Source organism: Stereum hirsutum (genome assembly GCF_000264905.1).
Source record: "Stereum hirsutum FP-91666 SS1 unplaced genomic scaffold STEHIscaffold_4, whole genome shotgun sequence".
NCBI lineage: Eukaryota > Fungi > Basidiomycota > Agaricomycetes > Russulales > Stereaceae > Stereum > Stereum hirsutum.
In genome coordinates, this window is record NW_006763134.1 from 2,575,813 (window position 1) to 2,593,905 (window position 18,093).

General features: G+C 50.7%; 7 protein-coding genes across 7 annotated transcripts; 4 read left to right on the forward strand and 3 right to left on the reverse strand.

Moving 5' to 3' along the window:
• Positions 1-2,638: 2,638 nt before the first annotated feature.
• Positions 2,639-3,073, forward strand: STEHIDRAFT_38838 (uncharacterized protein; the record flags this gene model as incomplete). Its single annotated transcript, XM_007301415.1, has 1 exon — positions 2,639-3,073. A coding segment is annotated over one exon (435 nt), but the record flags the coding sequence as incomplete, so codon positions are not given.
• Positions 3,074-4,756: 1,683 nt separating this feature from the next.
• Positions 4,757-6,349, forward strand: STEHIDRAFT_167190 (uncharacterized protein). The gene is made up of 3 exons (XM_007302159.1): positions 4,757-5,011; positions 5,064-5,968; positions 6,034-6,349. The coding sequence occupies exons 1-2, from the start codon at positions 4,815-4,817 to the stop codon at positions 5,854-5,856; spliced, it is 990 nt and encodes a 329-aa protein (XP_007302221.1). The 5' UTR covers positions 4,757-4,814; the 3' UTR covers positions 5,857-5,968; positions 6,034-6,349.
• Positions 6,350-6,816: 467 nt separating this feature from the next.
• Positions 6,817-7,656, reverse strand: STEHIDRAFT_120029 (uncharacterized protein). Its single transcript, XM_007302160.1, has 4 exons — positions 7,564-7,656; positions 7,286-7,504; positions 7,152-7,226; positions 6,817-7,051 (listed from the first exon to the last, which is right to left on the reverse strand). Exons 2-4 carry the CDS (start codon positions 7,437-7,439, stop codon positions 6,909-6,911), a joined length of 372 nt encoding a protein of 123 aa, XP_007302222.1. The 5' UTR covers positions 7,440-7,504; positions 7,564-7,656; the 3' UTR covers positions 6,817-6,908.
• Positions 7,657-7,908: 252 nt separating this feature from the next.
• Positions 7,909-8,663, reverse strand: STEHIDRAFT_44608 (alpha/beta-hydrolase; the record flags this gene model as incomplete). Its single annotated transcript, XM_007301423.1, has 2 exons — positions 7,909-8,017; positions 8,101-8,663. Coding segments are annotated over 2 exons (672 nt in total), but the record flags the coding sequence as incomplete, so codon positions are not given.
• Positions 8,664-8,783: 120 nt separating this feature from the next.
• STEHIDRAFT_167192 (uncharacterized protein) lies at positions 8,784-9,810 on the forward strand (the record flags this gene model as incomplete). The annotated part of the gene is made up of 2 exons (XM_007302161.1): positions 8,784-8,869; positions 8,945-9,810. 2 exons carry the CDS (start codon positions 8,784-8,786, stop codon positions 9,789-9,791), a joined length of 933 nt encoding a protein of 310 aa, XP_007302223.1. The 3' UTR covers positions 9,792-9,810.
• A 664-nt stretch (positions 9,811-10,474) lies between these two features.
• On the forward strand, positions 10,475-12,569 carry STEHIDRAFT_109586 (uncharacterized protein; the record flags this gene model as incomplete). Its single annotated transcript, XM_007302162.1, has 9 exons — positions 10,475-10,788; positions 10,954-11,045; positions 11,087-11,125; positions 11,152-11,197; positions 11,609-11,713; positions 11,862-11,986; positions 12,045-12,216; positions 12,367-12,445; positions 12,510-12,569. The coding sequence occupies 9 exons, from the start codon at positions 10,475-10,477 to the stop codon at positions 12,567-12,569; spliced, it is 1,032 nt and encodes a 343-aa protein (XP_007302224.1).
• Positions 12,570-13,317: 748 nt separating this feature from the next.
• STEHIDRAFT_155064 (uncharacterized protein) lies at positions 13,318-15,199 on the reverse strand (the record flags this gene model as incomplete). The annotated part of the gene is made up of 5 exons (XM_007302163.1): positions 13,318-13,425; positions 13,486-14,255; positions 14,320-14,859; positions 14,922-14,969; positions 15,037-15,199. The coding sequence occupies 5 exons, from the start codon at positions 15,197-15,199 to the stop codon at positions 13,318-13,320; spliced, it is 1,629 nt and encodes a 542-aa protein (XP_007302225.1).
• Between the last annotated feature and the right edge of the window lie 2,894 nt (positions 15,200-18,093).

Sequence of the window (18,093 nt, forward strand, 5' to 3'; positions counted from 1 at the left end):
CCTGCGAAATGTTGCATCACATCTGTTCTGGTCGTTAGTGGATGGGAAAGACGCTTATGAGCAGATCCGCATTATTCTGGAGGATATTCATAAGACACTGTTCAATACTCCCGATGGCACAATGGTCAGTAATGTATTGCAGATCGGGGATTGTAATGGCGGGGCGACGTACCAAGCTCTGATGAACCATATTTTTGCACCATACATTGGGGTATTCATGGATGTGTACCTAGATGATATTGTGATTTACTCGGACACTGTTGAAGATCATGTCAAGCATGTCAAGGCAGTCATCAATATTCTAAAAAGGGAGCAACTGTTTTTGAGCGAACACAAACTAAACTTCTTTGTGAAGCGGCTCAAACTTCTTGGGCATGTTATTGATGAGCGTGGCATTGCGATGGACCCGGATAAAGTTGATTCCATCGTGAACTGGAAGGTGCCTACGAACAAGGATCTTGTCGCGTCCTTCATAGGCGCAGTCGGATTTTTAGCGCCGGGATGCGAAGGCATCCGGATTCCTATGGCTAAACTCAGTGAAGTGGCTGCTAAGAACTCGCGATGGCATTGGGGAGCTACGGAGCAGCGGGCATTTGACGAGGTAAGGCAGAGGGTGCATGCATGGCGAAATGAGCGCCGTGTCCCTCCTAATTATTCGCCGGGCGCTCCTCCGTTGAACTTAATCACTGATGCTTCACACACCGGCGCCAGTGGCGTGCTCAGTCAGGGAGAGGACTGGAGAACGGCTCCGGTTATTGCTTTCTGGTCCGGGAAATTTACGACTACGCAGCAGAATTACCCTGTGCATGAACAAGAACTGCTTGCAGTGGTCGAGTCGATGAAACGCTTCAAGCACTTGCTCCAGGGCGCGCATTTCCGGGTATTCACGGATCATAAGAGTCTTGAATGCCTGCAGACGCAGCGTACGTTGTCTCCTCGTCAGGCCCGCTGGCTCGAGCTGCTGCATGACTTCGACTTTGAAGTGACACATATTCCCGGTGTTGATAATGTCTTGGCTGATGCACTTTCGCGGATATACTCTAACGAGCAGCCAGGTGTAATCCGAGCTACTTCCGAATATATTCAGCCTCTGGACGAGGACGATGTGGCTTTGCCTCGGCTGGAGGGTCTGCTTACGGCTCCTATCCTTGTGGGGGACGAGGTGCGCGCGCGATCATCTGTTCAAACTGAAGATCTGTTGATGGAGCTGGGCGGGGTTCGTCTCGGCACAGATGCGGGGTACGCAGGTGAGATCCCGCGATCGGCGGGGTATGCTGGGCTTCCAAAGCGGGTTAAACTTAAGGTTTCTGCCCCGGCGCAAACCTTGGAGGGCGTGAGGTCCTCGGAACCCGCATCGTATCCGACTTCAAAAGTCACTAATGCGAGTCCACTCGAACCCATTGCTGAGGAACAAGAAGATACTGAACCTCTGTTGTCTGCTGAGGAGATTAATCGCGCTCCAGAACAGGACGTGTTACGCGATGATGAGGAACCGGCGGGCCTCAGTGAAGACATCATGAACAGCATTGGTCCGAAGCTCACAGATGTAATTGCTTCCGGACATCCCGGGATCGAGATTCCGAAGATCATCAGGGGCAAATATGCTGAAGACAGATTCTTCCATGACGTCGTCGAAAACCCAGGAAGGTTCGGGAACTTTGAAGTTTCAGATGGATTGGTTTTCATCAGGAATTCAGATCGCCGGATTCTGTGCATTCCCGATGTGAAGGTCGGCGAACGCAGTGTCAAGGAAATTATCATCAAACATGCACACTCGTTGCTCGCCCACTTAGGTCCTCAAAAGACGATTTGCTATCTTAAGGACAATGTCTGGTGGAAAGATCTCGTTGCGGATGTCAAAGCGTACTGCGAGACGTGCTCAACATGCCACACGGGGAAATCTCGGCACACGAAGCCGTATGGATATTTGCATCCCTTGGAAGTTCCAACGCGTCCCTGGGAGTCGATTGGAATCGACTTCGTCGGACCGTTGCCCGAATCGAAGACGGTTAACGGATCGTTCAATTATCTCATGGTAGTTATCGACCATTTGACTAGTATGGTTCACCTGGTGCCAATGCGCACGACGTACAAGGCCAAGGAAGTCGCAGAGCTTGTATTTAATCATATTTACAAGCTCCATGGTATCCCCAACGTAATTGTAAGCGACCGGGACAGCTACTTCACTAGTATATTCTGGCAGACCTTGAATAAACTGATTGGCGCGGAATTAAGAATGTCCACTGCTTATCATCCTGAAAGTGACGGGGCCACAGAACGGGCGAATCAAACTGTCGTTCAGATGATAAGGCAATGCATTAACGAGCCGACTCAACGGGACTGGGCCCAGAAGCTTCCGGCCGTGGAATTTGCGATTAACTCTGCCCGATCTGAGACAACGGGCTACACGCCGTTCTTTCTCAATTCAGGACAGATGCCTAGATCGATGATCTGGGACTCAGAATGCGAGTATCCTGGCGTTCGTGTATTCGCACAGCGAATCCAGGATGCTCTGATGTCAGCTCACGATGCCATACTTGAGCGGCGGGTGAAGCAAACCAAGCAGGCAAATAAACATCGGCGAGAATCACCTTTCGCCGAAGGCGACCTTGTGTACGTTTCTACGAAGAATCTCACGTTGCCAAAGGGGCGAGCGCGTAAATTGGCTCCTAAGTTTATCGGACCATTCAAGATCTTGAAAGCTTATGGCAATGATTCCTTCAAGATTAAGCTTCCTGCCGAGTTAAGACAGCGGGGCATTCACGATGGATTCCATGCGAGTCTACTCCGAATTCATGTCCCCAATGATGACCGGCGCTTCCCTGGCAGACAGTTGCACCAGATCAAGGGCTTTGGGAAGACGGCACAATGGGCTGTTCAGAAAATATTGTCACACCGTGGCAATGCGAAGCAGGCCTATTTCGAAATTGAATGGACAACAGGCGACCGAACCTGGCTTCCTTACCACGAGGTACAACACTTGCCGTTTCTAGCCGAATATTTGGAGGCTTTGGACATAAGCGATATCTCTAAACTAAAGGGCTCAAGTCTGCAAGAAATACCGACGCCAGAGACCAGTTTATTGCGAAGTAAGGAGAATATCAAACCTCTCGAACATTCGAGCAGGAGAGAGAATAATCCAGGTTATGTGGAAGCAGCTGCAATGAGTATAAAAGATTCGGAGGGCGAGTTAATTTCGACTCACCAAATCATCCCCAATCACTCAATTGCCAGATTCTCTCGAGAACTATCCTCTGCCGTCATCATGAGCGCTGCTACTCACCCGTCTAACGCTGCTGGTGTCCAGTCTCCCCCAGGCAACCCTTCTCCTGCCGTTATGTCTATCCTTCGCGCGTTCAGCGATGGCATCCCCGGCAATCAAGGGACTCAGCCTCCGGCGTTCTACGACGAGTGGTCCATGTTCTTCCAATACGACCCCGCCAATCGTCTCCAGTTCCGTCCTGATGGACCGTTCATTCGCACCCAGACCAACACTGGCGATTTCGTCTATTCTTGGAACCCTGCGCTTCGCCCCGATATGGCTCCGCCTGCCCAGCAGGTCGCGACGTCACTCGCAATGGTGCCTTACGGTTACGCTGCCCACGGCCAAGTCGTTCCGATCCAGGATCGGCTCGCCGAGCTCATGCTCGCCGAGAAGCAGGCTCAGGTGGACAGAGGTTCGTTCGACTTACAAGTTAGACCCTCCGATTCTTTGTTGACATTTTATTCGGATGGTCTGACTGCTTGCTTACAGAACGTGCTCAGACTCGTAATCTTGCCGCCCAAGCCGAACTCACGTTTGCCAGCGCACGCCGTGTACGAAACAACCGAGGGAGTGTTCCTCGCTTCGGGTCAGTCGGAGGTTTTCCGCGAGGGAAACCTGCTTTCGGTTGGAACAAGTATATTGCTAGGGGAGGGGGAGGTGGACGAAGGGGTAAGGGTCCAAAAGGTCCACGACCTGATCGAGGAACTCAGGGCGAAGGGAGCGCAGGAAGAGCTGGCGGCTCTCGAGGCCATACTCTCGGATTGGATGGCTCGGTTCGGCAGGAGGCTAATGGCGGGCCGGCGCAGGTTCAGGGATCTTCCGATGAAGGAAGCGTTGGGCTTGGCGCTGGAGTGGCGGGACTGGCTGGAGGCGTGGGAGGAGCGGCTCCAAACGTTCCCGAAGGCGGGTCGGCTTCTACTCAGCCTATGAACGAGGATTGAAGGCTTTGGTCTTTGCCAAGAATATTTCCTTGTCTTTTTTCTCATACTTCTTTACTTACCTTTTACCTAGTTCACTTAGAGGCTTCGTATCAGGTATTTGTCGTTTTTCGTTTGGTTGTGGTATTGACTTGTCCCAAGCCAGGAGGGCGTATGTCGCGATTCGGGCTTGCCACCCAGCTTCGCTAGAGCCGGCAGAGCCCGAGCTTCCACTTCCTTTCCGATACCCACTTTCCCACCGCCTGTGGATCGTGGTCCACTTGCCGTTTTATTATTCTTTAATCGTCTAGTATGTTCTTTTCCTACGTGGATATGTTCTCTATGATTCTATGGCTGTGGGTCACCGGTAGCTTAGGTGGATATAGACTGGATGTATATATATGGGCACCTGTAGTTACTGTGGCCCCTCAGCGGGTTAAATTCCCATTTGATTTGTCGAGTTCTCTTACCGTGCGAACATCAAGACTTATTCGATAAATCTCATCTTATCTTAATTCGCTCCGTGTGCGTTCCGTCTTAGGCCGAACGTCACAACACGACTACACCTGTGTGGCGAAACCTTTCGAACGCGGTCTTGCCTACCATCGTTTCTCTCGACGCGTCGTTTCCAGATGTCCAAATTTCCTCAATCAAGGACTATGAGTACTGTGGAGAAGTTCACTGAAGATTATCAGTCTTTCTTGCCATGGATGTTCATCGCGAACGTCGCGATGCTCTGCACGCTCTCGTGTATCTTGATCAGTTACTTCGCTGGTCCGACCCTTTTACGTCTCTATCGTGCGAAACAGGGAGCGAGTAAACCTCCCAGGTGCGTGCGCTTCTTCTCACTCCATAATCAACGCGCTCACCGTCGTGAACAGGTTGGGGATCGACACTTCACATCTCACGCCACCATCATCCACGCTACACCAACCCATCCCTCATACAGCAAGTCCCAACAAACTCCACCTCGACCATAACCATGAGCGAGACGAGTACAACGCCCGGGATTCCACACCTGAACCCTCCCGCATAACGTGGCCTGCATTCATGCCTAGCTCTATCAACCCTTCCGATTTCCGACAATTATGGCGTAACTCCAGCCCCTCACCTCCCCCTCCATACATCCCACCCGAACCGTCACTCGACATCAAATCCGAGCCTTCGATACCCACGGTACCATCATCTTTGCCTTTCCGGCAACCAACGATGATGCCTCTTCCGAAACGGAGGAAGACGAGCACAGCAACGGCGAAGGCGGCAGCAGCATCCGCCATGAAGAAAGAACGAACACCATCACCACCTCTCTCCACCTTTCCGTTCTCCACGCCATCCTCAAGCCAAGACTCCTCATCTTCTTACAACCCCCGTACACCACCTCGCCCACCACCCCCTGCCCCTCTAAACGACTGGGCCGAAGTCAACTCGTGGTCCGGCTCGCCGCCATCCATGGGTTCGAGTCCGGAGCGTAATCGTAGTGGAGGGGGTGGGAGCAGAAGAAGGGTGCTGAGGGGGTTTACGCCTTCTGATTTGGACAAGGAGGAGATGGATGAGTTTACGGGGCGGATTTGGGGGAAGCGTGATGCTATGGAGTCTATTAGCGAGAAGGTGCTTAGAACGCCGGATGGGAGGCGTATGGAGAGGGAGGATCGATTTGGGGGAGGTGGTTTCTAAGAGTGGTTTGGATCGAACGGGTATAGTCGCTGGGAGGTTCGCTCGGAAATTCGTGCGGACGGTACTCGGGTTGCGTGGCCAATGGTGGGTGATGCTTTCCGTCGAGCCCTTCGTGAGTCCCTTTGTCGTTCCTTCAGTATCTTGTTGAGATGTTCAATCCTTTTTCGGTGACCACAGTGCTTCTCTTCTTGACCTCCGCACCCGTAACTTCCTTGCTTTCTGCTCTGACGTATGTCTTACCTCGTCTTGTTTCTGACCACCCCGCACAAAGTTGCCTCTCACATTTTACATTGCTTATCCTCACCGTCCTGTCCTCATCTCAGTCATTCATTTACCGCTCTAGCCTTATGCAACCTCACATATTTCGTCACATTATACACCATCGCGTACCCAATCTTCTTGTTTTCGTCCAGACTATCGACGCCAATCATCTGCAATATCTATCTATCTCTCATCTTGGTCTGAATCACTGTGAATAACTTTACTCCTTGTACCACTTGCAATATACAAAACTGGGTGTCCAGGCCGAGAATGATAGGAAACCAACAGGTTGGTGCCGGGCTACGGCGATGGCTCAGTGTGTGGCGTGAGGCGAGGTCTAGGATGAGGTACTTGGCGAAATACGATAGTGAAAAAACATGAATATATATTTCAGAAAGTATCATGTCTTCATGCAATCCGATTCGAAAAAGCGCAATATTCCTCGCTGGCCTGTCTACGACTATACCTTTCCACAAAGATTACCAGATGTTCCAATGTCTCCCTAGGATATATCCTCCCCATACGCCAAGCGCTGCACGCATTTGCGTCCCGACCACATCGTCCGCCGTCCGCATCATATTCTCTTCCTCAAGGTCCCGTGCGCGCGGAGCTGGGGCTCCTGGACGGTGGTAAAATGGATCGTCAAAAAGATCAAAAATTATGGCCCGGTACCGATCGTATAGATCAAGTGCAGCAAGAGGGACTATATGTACAAAGTGAGTAAGACGCGTTAGGCCGAACCATAGGCCGAGCCAGACCATGAACAAATAAACGAGTTGGGGAACAGGGTACTACATACTAGGAGGTTCACTGAATCCAATTGCCTTGAAGAAACCTCCCCAGAGCGGCGGAAGAACTTTTTTCGTGCAGAAATAGAGAGGCTTAACACCCAGCCAGAGAAGGGGAATACTCGACAAGTATGGCCGGTTCTGGGCTAAAGACCACAAGAGAAAGGGGCAATACAGCAAAGCCATACCAGTGAGCTTAGGACACAATTGAAGGGACATTATGTTGAGATCGATGGGGAGACGTACTGAATGGATCAATCTTTCTCAGTAAGACGTGTCCTTGTACCGCCATGAAGCCGACAAACGTCGTTCTACGCACCGCTAGAGATAATTGAAAGCGTATAAGCCAGATTTCATGTATAGCAAAGAGACCAACATACGCTCCGGCTTTCTCAATCCAAAAATCATCGAATACATAGCGAGTGGTACAGGGCTATACTGCGCGTTCGACAGGTCGCTCGCAAGTCGCTCGAGGGTATAAACAAGGTTACCACGCCGGCGCTTCATACCGCATGTTCGTGCATTAAGATGCATCCTCCATTACTGATCCTTCCGATTAGGCTCAGGAGGCCACTGAGGTCATCTTCGCTCGTATCAATCTGTGCGCAATGTTTCTCAGCTGCTGAGTCTGAGAATTCAAGCCTCGGAAGCGCCCTACACGGTCTTTCCAGCACTGATCCAGTCTGAGCGGAGCTTCTCACGGACTTCTTTAGGCCTGGTACAGAAGTAACTTAGAGGCTGAAAAGGAGGGAGGAGGTAGTGGAAGCGTTAAAGCAACATCGGAGGTGCCACACTCTGCGCGGGATGAACCGGAGTTGAATTTCACACAATAGCTTGACGCGGGACTTCCCGAGTCCTTACCGTTCTTCGCTTTCCTTAGTAGGCCCGTCGAACCTCTTAAGTAGTGGCGCTTAACTCGGCATATGGCCGCTTTTTCGTACCGAATCCATCTAACCTTGGGGATGTTACTCACAAACGGTTCAACACACTCGTCCTGAGCTGAATCCTCTACTCCATTGATTACAAGTGTCGGACAACTGATCCGGTGAAGACGGCCGATGACCGACCATTTCTCGACGTTGCCGTTGCAACTCAATTCGTACTCCCCAAACCTGTCAAAAATAGAATATTTATCAGTGGCGCGTCCCGCAACATGCGATGTACGGCGGAACAAATGAGGGGCAAAAGAACTCACAACGCGATCAAAACGGTAGGATCCTGAGCCATCTCAGCGAATGCATCTTTCAAGTGCTGCGGCCAGGGGTCCACGAGACAAATGTGGGTTTGTGTGTACTGCTTGACCATATCACGATACTCCCGCTCAATGGTATTTCCCTCCCCCTCATACTTCCTCATCATGTCTCCAAACCCTGGCGGGTAGCGATCGGAGTCGACGAGTTTGTTTGCCGCAGCCATGAACAAGTTCATAGAGGCTGGACCATCGGCGAGGATGAGGCGTCGAAGTCCTTTCGGCTGCATAGTAGCAACATAGTCGGACACGAGCGTGGCGCCCCAAGAGTGGCCGTAGAGATCACAGTTGGTGGAGATATCGAGGTATGAAATGACTCTGTCGAGCTCGGCCATGAAGAGTTGGACAGTCCAGAAAGACTTGGGTTTGTTGGGGAGATGGGTAGATTTGCCGCATCCGAGTTGATTGTAGAAGACGACCGGGATGCCACGTGATGAATGATGCTCGGCGTGAGCGTAGAGATCAGTGCTGGGGATCGCTGGGCCGCCGTGGACGACGACGAGAGGACGACTCGGTGCCACAACGTCGAACGTGGCTGAGGCGTGGGAGCGGATTACGTTTTCTCATTCTGCAGCTTGTCGTGCGCTCGCGATTCCGTTTGCCTCTTGCTTGTTATCGCCTTCTACATTATGGTCGCTCTCATAGTTGACGCTCAGCACAAACTCCTTATTCAAGTGCAGTGGAAGAATTCAGGAAGTGTTTTAATGCTACAATGGTGCGCAAACATATCAATCTGTTATTGATCGCCCCTGCTGATGCGGCCCGCTGCTTAGCAGACCGCGCTGATTAGCCGTTGCATCTACGGGCTGGCAGCCGCTCTGAGACTGCTGGTCTCCCGAACCAAACTCCACCTCTACCTACTCCTCACTCACCCACCTCTTGATTTCGAGCCAAAAACTTACCACTTCCGCTTCGGGGCCCCTCTTATTCTCAAACGAACGCCTCGCCTGGTCAGCACCGAAGCTGACGCTCTTCGTTTCCTGAACGGCGTTGTACCACACCTTCCGATCCCCAAACTCCTCGACTCCTTCCAAATCGAATCAGAATGCGCCACCTACACACTCATGACGAAACTCCCCGGCCGTTCCCTAGACGAACTTGGCGAGCTTTCACCGGATCGCTTGCAATGTCTCACGTCGGACGTTCTCAGCGTCTTGCACCAACTCTGGTGCATTCCGCGGAGAACGGTCGTTACGGTCATGGAAAGCGCGAGTGGCCACGGTCTGCCACATCCTGGTTTTCGCGCGGTCGGACTCCCAGACACGCTCGCAGGACCCTTTCCGTCTGTAATAGACTGTTACCGCACTATGTCTTTCGCGGTCGACAGGATCAGGATGGAACAACCGAATATCATCCAGCGAATTGAGGAAGATGAGGTTGTATGGGTGCACACTGACCTTCGAATGCAAAATATCTTGGTTGATGAGCAGGGGCAGTTGACGGGTATTGTAGACTGGGAGGACTCAGGATGGCTTCCGAGACATTGGCAGTTGCATATGCTTCGTCGTCCAGGTCCTACTTGTCGTGGCATTTGGGCTAGGTTTTGGAATTTTGAGTTTCGGTTTGATGATGAGATCGAGGCAGCTTACTCTGCATCACTTCAAAAGGATATGCTTACTTGTCCTCTGTGCATATGAGTCCCCTTTTCATTTTCCTTTGTTTTTTCTACCATTATGTTGGACTTATTCCTTCTGTAGATGTTTTTGACTCTCATTGGTGCTTATATGCATCAACATTTGGGTATAATCTTTCGACATGTAGATCAAATTGGTGCAATTACGATTCCATGAGCGGAGCGATTGAATCGCTTGTAATTGTTCTTTTTGCTTCTTTTTCTTTCCCATGGTCAAGCGAGGATTCTTGAGCAATAAACCCATGATCCGTCGCGCTCTTAGCTGAGATCTCATACTATGAAGCTCTTGACATCCTGCGCTACATCATACGCGGATTCCTACAACTCGCCATCATCTACCGTGACAATTTGGAGGGAGAACCCTCCTTCCCTGGCTGTACTCTACCAAAGTTTGTGAGCACGTCGTCTTCGGCATCTGTCGTCAGCTCATCAAAGATTTCACGATGCTCAACTTCCAGTACATATATGATCCCTAAGTATTATGTTCGCCTTCACGAACGCTCACTCTTCCTCAGCGCTCAGCTGTGATGCTGAATCAGGCAAGGCAACAACCAGCGACGGTTATAACCATACATATGCTGATCTCCGTCGCCTGTGTCTTGCTGCCCTCTCTATGTTCCCTTCCGAGTACGATATTTTCAACAAACTTTCGCCTCGTGCATATGCGGAAGCAATGGTCTCTAGGAGATGCTCGGGGTGATAATGCTTTGGAGACCCACCTCTACTTTCCCATTGGCCTTATCTTGGTTTGACATTGTCAGAGACGACACCGCAACCGAAAGGAATAGCGACAAATATGTAGAAGAATACTATGAGGACTTGGAATCGGTAGCGGCAGGTTTGGAGATCGAGGATCAGCTTGTTGGCGGGGCGAGTGAGGACATGGTTGATGCAGATGATACCGTGGCCGTCGATCTGCAATGGCACATGTATTATTTTGAGGATAACACACTTAACGGCTTACACTGCAGCCATGTTTTCCACGCAGACACCGCATCCATGTAAGCTTTCTTCTTGCCTGGCGGTTTTTTTGATGTGACGCGAGATAACAAGGCTGGTTATATACATATTTAAGACAAGCACTGCCTGATTTGACAGACGAGTGGCGCAACGTCCGTGAACGCACACTTAGCAGACCGTCTTGTGCCCATACACGATTCTACCAGATACGTCGACATCTCCACTATCACCTCCGACCTCGACCTGGAAACCCTCGTCTCGCTCCGCCTCAATCATCGGACAGAGCAAGCCAGCAGTGGTGTGCGGATCCCACATGAAAGACAAAGCGACTACTTCTAGAACGATACAAGGAAATCAGTACTCCGCAACCGCGACGAGGTAGGTTTATCAACTGGCTCGGATAGAACTCAACGATGGCGCCATGCTGCGCCCGGTGGCTGTCAATGGATTGTGAGCGGTGCGCAGCCTACTGGGGACAGCAGCTAACGCGGCTGAATTGGCGAAGAAACGGGGTGACACGTTATGTCTCATCTACTTATGCGCATTGTCTTATTCGTACCCGAAGTCTCAACTCCTTCTGCAACGAATGCTCTAGGTGCAGTGAGCATTTCGTCAAGAAATAAAAATTGCCGGAGTTCATGGCAAAGGCGGGCATCTCTCCAGGCCGACCGCTTCAAGATTCATTTGGAGTTGGTGGGGTCGCAGACAGTTTGTATGGATTGGTCTTGTACGAGGAAAGCATAAGTACTATGGCTTGCTCAAGGTGCCTATATTTCACAGACCTCTTTGCGTTTTGACGTATAGTCTTACATGAGAGGCTAACATCGTATACTTATTCACTTCAATTATTGGAATTTACAGGAAGACAGGCGGTGTTAATGGCGCTCATTCTTACGCTTCCGACTCCTCTGCCCTTTCTGCGGTCTCCAACCTCGTTCCCAAGATCTTTGCAACTCAAACAGACGCGTGACTCATCGCTTCCGCCTTGTCCCAACGAAGACGCAAGTGTTGAATCACGACAACTTGCGATTCGGCATCACACTCTTTTACTACTTTCTGCTGAAAAATGGGATTGGATGTCACCTTATTTCGACACATAACCCCGGCTCTCCAGGATGAAAGACTCTACGGAATCTGAAGCCTACTTTTCTACGGCGGTACTACGAATTTCGCCGAGTATAGGTTACAATGGAGTATACGGCGGCATCGTTCAGATGACATCGAAGATGGCGGATAATGGTATCTGCACCTCTCTGTCTATAGGCATTGCTCGACAACTTCCTCATCCATTGCACAGGTACGAACGCGCTCAATGCCTTCACCAACGTCGCGATCTCTATCCTACTTCTCATGGCCGTCAATCTCGTCTTGGGCATCTTTGCGCACATCCTCTGCCTTGGCGTTGTCTGCATCACGGTCACCGTCGTGATCGCCGTGGTCATGGTCTGGCTTTTTTTGTCTCAGAGAAGGTACGCATTCATATTCTCGTAATACCACCCACCATTACATCTACCGAACAAACTATTGGAATACTCTTCTTTGGTTTGCAAGGCTCAGCGCTCACATATTCACTATACTGACATTTATCACACAGAAAAACGTCACAATTTTAACGCAAGTCAAAGTCTCAAGTCAGTGCTGAAGTTGACAGGTGATGGCGCCAGCAAAAGGATCGTGACGGAGTCAATAGTGAAGTGGGTACGCAAGAGTCGTATGCCCATCCAGTTTCTGCCTCTGACTGGTCTCTGACATCGGTGCGAAGCTTGTTCCAGGGGAGTGTCCGTTATTTTCTTGGTGGTGTCTGTACCTCTCATACGCCTAAATCGATTGACCGAAACGTCTCATGCTTTCTTCGTGGAATGTGAACGGTCCCGAAACTCCTCGACGAACTTTGGGAGCTTCCTTACATCTATTTGGGCCTTCGCTCGACGCTTAGTGGACTGAAGACTCAGGTTCACAAACGTAGTCCTTGTACAACGTACTCCTACCGTTAGAATTGACTTATTTTGGCGCAGTCATCCTTCAGGAAATTAGGACGGCGGCGGTTCCATGTGGAGGTGCTCGTGGAAGATAATAAACCATGTAAGTATTCGAAGAGTGAAGTGGAAGTGACTCTCCATACTTTGAACCCCGTCTGATAGTGCGGCCCCATGCGAAGGAGATGGAGCCTAAGTCGGACAAAATATCAGTGCTCTGTGATTTGACGACGACTGAAGGACACTGACGACGAAGCCGTGTAAGTCTCAAGCATGGAACATCGCCGAAGATACAGAGAGAGCGGGATATGTTACCCGACGACAATTGCATATATGGCGTACGTGCCTAAAACATTGAAACCGTGGGTGTATCACATTCGTGCAGCCGCTACATGGTTGAGACACATTGCAATCGTTGTATCTGCTTAGATCGGTTAGTGTATCTGCCGAAGTGATGTTTATGTCGAGGCGAGGACATCAACATAGCCAGTACTTATTGGACAAAGAGTCGTTCACGAAACAACATGCATATCATGAAACGATTCACCAGATAACAGGACAGGTGTTTCTACATTCAATTAGTGTCTTCAAAATTCAAACCGTATTCACCATCCTCCGAAGGAAGCCAGGCGAAGTATTTTCTTCCGATTCGTACATCTTTTCGTCAGCCTCTATGGCGTCTAGGTCGCTCACAAAGTCAATCTACAAGATGTGTACCCGTCAGTCCCACTACGCAGAGCCAGATAAATACGAGACATTCACCTCGTGTGGCCTCACGATACGACTCTTCAAATACCACTTATACCCGAAGTAGAACACCGCGAACCAACCAATGGGAAGGTAATTCGACATGAACGTCGACGTATTCCATTCTCCCGGCCTGAACACCTCCCAACCGCTGAACAGCATGATGATCGTCATCGTAAAGATGACCCACACCGCCGCCGGCCACCCTAACCTGGTCCTCCAAGGAAGTATGGCTCGGTCGATCCCTTGAGCCGTCATGCCACGGCGGAAACAGACATACGTCACCGCGATGACGAGCCAGGTGATAGTTCCTGAGATGGCGGTGAGATTGACGAGGAATACGAAGACGTTCTCGGCGGAGGAGTTGAGGCCCAGGAACGCGAGACAGCCGAACAGCCACGAGAAGATGACGGAGACGTATGGAACGCCGTTACGGTTGGTGAGTTGGAAGAAGCGAGGGGCGTGACCTTGTGTGGCCATGGAATGGAGCGTACGAGACGTAGTGTAGACATCCGAATTGGCGGCAGAGAGTGAGGACGTGAGGATGGCGGCGTTGATGATAGATGGAAGGACTTTGATACCGGCGGCTTGGATGGCGATAACGTACGGCGAGGCGGAGGCGGTAGAAGTGGATCCTAGAGCGTCGTTGTTCGAGGCCACGACGAGACCGACCACGAAGGAGCCGAGGAAGTAGATGATGACGATACGAATCCATACAGTACGAAGGGCCTGCGGGACTACCTTGCGTGGATTACGAGTTTCAGCCGCTGCGAGCGCAAGCATCTCTAAACAGCGCCAGATGTAAGTGTCGTTCCGAACAAGTGAGGTAGTATAATGTTGCCGACTTACCGGTACCAGTAATAGTGAAAGAAGCTTGAGTGAGAACGGAGAAGAAAGCGAGGAAGCGCCCTGTCGATCCCGGTATCCCAAGGTACTGAACGAACGGTCCAGGATTTCTCCAGTACTGAAACCCTATCGGTTTGTGGTTTGGCCCGCCACCTGCGTCCAAGATGATAGACAGGATGATAAGCCCCACCATCGTGATGACCTTCAGACTCGCGAACGCAACCTCAGTCTCCCCGTAATACTGAACTCCGAATAAATTGACGGCGAGGACGATTGCCAAAGCGATTGCCATCCAAACTCCTGGGTTGACCGATGTCGTCCAGAATGAGATGAGTACAGCCGATGCAGAGATCTCGGCGGCGAGGATAAGGACCCAACATAGGTAATAATTGACTCCCATGGCGCATGAAAGAGCCGGGTCCACAAAACGACCCGCGAGACGGATATGGCCCCCTTGTACTGGCAGGAAGGTGACCATTTCGCCGACAAGGAGCATGGTAGCGATTGCCACGGTGCACATAAAAGAGTATGCAAGCCATACACCTATTCGTGACAGTGTAAAGATCACAGGCGTACGGCATAAAGACAGTGGTAGATACACGCACCTAATGGTCCACCCTTCGCCAGACTCTCTCCAATTCCCAAAAATATACCTATAGCGAGTGGAGGTGAGATTGTCAGCGTTCGAAGTACAGTCACGACGGGCATAGCATTGCGTACCTGTGCCAATACACGCTCCGATAGAGATGAACGTCAGATGGCGCGGCTCTAGTGCTCGCTTCAAGCCCTTGACTTCATAGCTATTGACGGAACATGCATCATCGTTATACTTGTCCTTTTCGATGACGGTCTGGCTCGGTTCGTCGATACTCGATTCTGCCATGGCACGGGGTCAAGACGGGTCCTTGACTGGCAGAAAGAGAAAGAGGATGAACGAGAGGTCGCGAAACGGTGAAAGATATCCTGAGAGCAGTCTTATCGAAAACAAAGATCCTTTCCTTACCCGCGTTGCGCAATGGAGCGCCTTCGCTCGCCGCGGTACGAAGTCATATGTCGGTCGTGAGGAGGAAATGCCGCACAGGAGACGACGCTAGCCCTTTCCATGACCCGCTCTTGCCCGTATGAGATAGATATGGTTGGCCACTCGACGTCTGAAGGTAAGAAAGAATTGATGTGCCGAGCAACTTCCTGTTGTTCCGTTCATCAGCGCCACGGCACAAACTTTACAAGCGCCAGCATGTGCCGGATCCCGCCGCCGGCGTAGTCGATATTTGGTCGATATCCTTATATTATGCACAGGTGGACGAGATAAAAAGGGAAGAGCTTTGAGCATCACTAGAAACATAATGAAGAAAGGGAGGTTGATTGCTACTGCATGCAAAAGAGTGAGGAGAAACGAGGAGGTTTAGCGGAGAGTTGACTCGAGTCTTGCAAGCCTGACTGACCGGAATCTTCCGGATCTCTTTCAAAGTCCGCCTTCTGTGACCGTGCGTTTTTGGCCGAACATGCCCTTGTCCTCCTAGCTCCACCATCTCTGGCCAACAAGAAGACTCTTCCCACATTCCATCCTGTTCTACGACCTATTAGAAAGATAATATGCGCTGTATCGGTTCAATGGAGGTGGCACCGCCGTCGAACTAATCGAACCCAACGCAGGGACGGTTCGTTCGCGACCTTCACAAGCTTGCGCCGTCTGAGATCTGTGACCACCGCCTCTCCCACCCATAGAGATTGTCCCTTATGCATTTCTGGTCGCTTTTCCCCTGGGGCACTATAGATGATATTGCGAGATGGGCTTGAGTGGATTGAGAGCGAATAGTATTAGTGTGGCACATGCCTCGCTCCGCCGTTTAGAGCTTCGTAGCTGAATGAAAAGTGCTTTCCTTTCCTAGCGGGCGCATTAGATCTCGGCATGTAAACTGTTAATGACACTCTGACTCATGCTTTGGGTCTGTCTAAGGTCTGCCTAGGGTCTGCCTATGGGCTCCGCAGGAAGCTACTCGAGCTCCTCGTTGACTTCCTCTTCCGTCGGCTACCTACTACTGGCTTCATTGATCGTCGTATATGGTACTATATCAGGACTATCATGATTGTACAGAATTGACATCTGTCCTGATGGTATACTTATGGCTGAGCTCGGTATAAACACCAGCACGTGGACAGAATGGAGACATGCGCTGGTGAGTACCCATGCTCTGAGGTTCATGCGGATGAACGAGGTGTTGGTCGCTAGTGTGCGATGGACTGCGTATAATGATGAGCTGACTTTGCTTCTCCCATTCAAGTTAGCATCTTATCCTCAAGCGCCATCACACCTCGCATCGCATATGTAGGTCCACGCCACACCATAACGACGATCTCCAGTATGCATGCTTTGCTACAGCAATTCCAGACGTGTGTGGAGTTGTGTATTACTGTGTAAAAATATTCTCCACACGGAACGCATCAAGGTTCCCGTAGGAGCACAGACTCTCCGCTCACATCGTACGCGTAGATTCGCCACGTCCATGTTGGAAACTATGCTTCCAACACTTTCGTTCTCGATGGCATTGTGGCCCACCCATCGTCATTGATATATTACTTCCGATGCCGCTTCGGTGAATGATCTTCCTTGATTTGGGAACGGGAATATACCCCGTTACTTGACGTCTGCCGCCTGTTGATTAGCGTTGGTTGGACTGTCGACGGGGCTGTTCCCGGTTCTATAGTCCGATCATAATGCAACCATCACATAGGGCATTTTTTTGCGTTTCCCCCGACTCTTCGTGGAATATAGGAGCTGCTAGGCTCCTCAGGCTTCTCGAGTCCGAGTCGCTCTGTATAGAAGAGACATGGGCAATTGTTTTCTCCTGTTATGGGCGACGATCCGTCTATGAACCAACTCTTCAAAGCGCAGGAATGGTTTGCGCACAGTGGCATGTATTCCCACTACGCTCACCCACATGCCGATGGGCGTTGTACTCGTGGATGTCGTGCTTCACGGACTGTTTCAATCGCCGTGCTGTTATTCGCGGTTGTTGCGGGAATAATGTTGGAACCGTCGAGCATGCATCACAGCGTGTTGATGACTATGTCTTTCTTCCAAGGTCGAGAAAAGCCGAGCATCTTGAAGGAGTTGGCAATACTCAGGCGGCTTTACGGGAGCGCGCGTTGTACGCCAGGTCATGAGAGACTTCGAGTGGTGGCCGAACAAGCTCGCTGGTCGGAGTCACACGAGCTTAAATGATTACCATGCAGGACACAGATGTATTCAGTCCCAACAGCGCGGCATTTTTACTGCATAATGAATCTCCATCTTCACCAGCCGAATTGGGATCAGACGTCTTCTGGTAGTTGTCGTGGTCGGATTTCAGTGGTCATGCCTGCTGGGCTCTGCGGAACGAAGTGTTCGTGATCTCAATGGAGGAATCTGTTTGGGCGCTTTTGAGCGGGTTCGTATCCGCTACGTACCCCACAGCACGTTAAGGACCTACAGCAAAGGTGTTTTGTATTCAGTGCTCATCGCTGTAGTTGTTCTCGATATGGAACTTTAAGGCGTCATTCTCTTGCAGGTCCTCCCGGTGTCGCTCGTGGTATCTCACAAAATATCCTGCCAAGTGTTGGACGGAGAAACGCCCTACATGTGTAGACCTGAACTGACGGGATGAGGTTCTGAGATGTTTCTCGACGAGATGTTGCATTCTACGATCTAGTGGTGTACAGACAGGAGGGTTGGCAGACAATCGGTGTCTGATTTGAACTAGTTCAAGTTCGAATTCATATAAAAACCTTGGATTT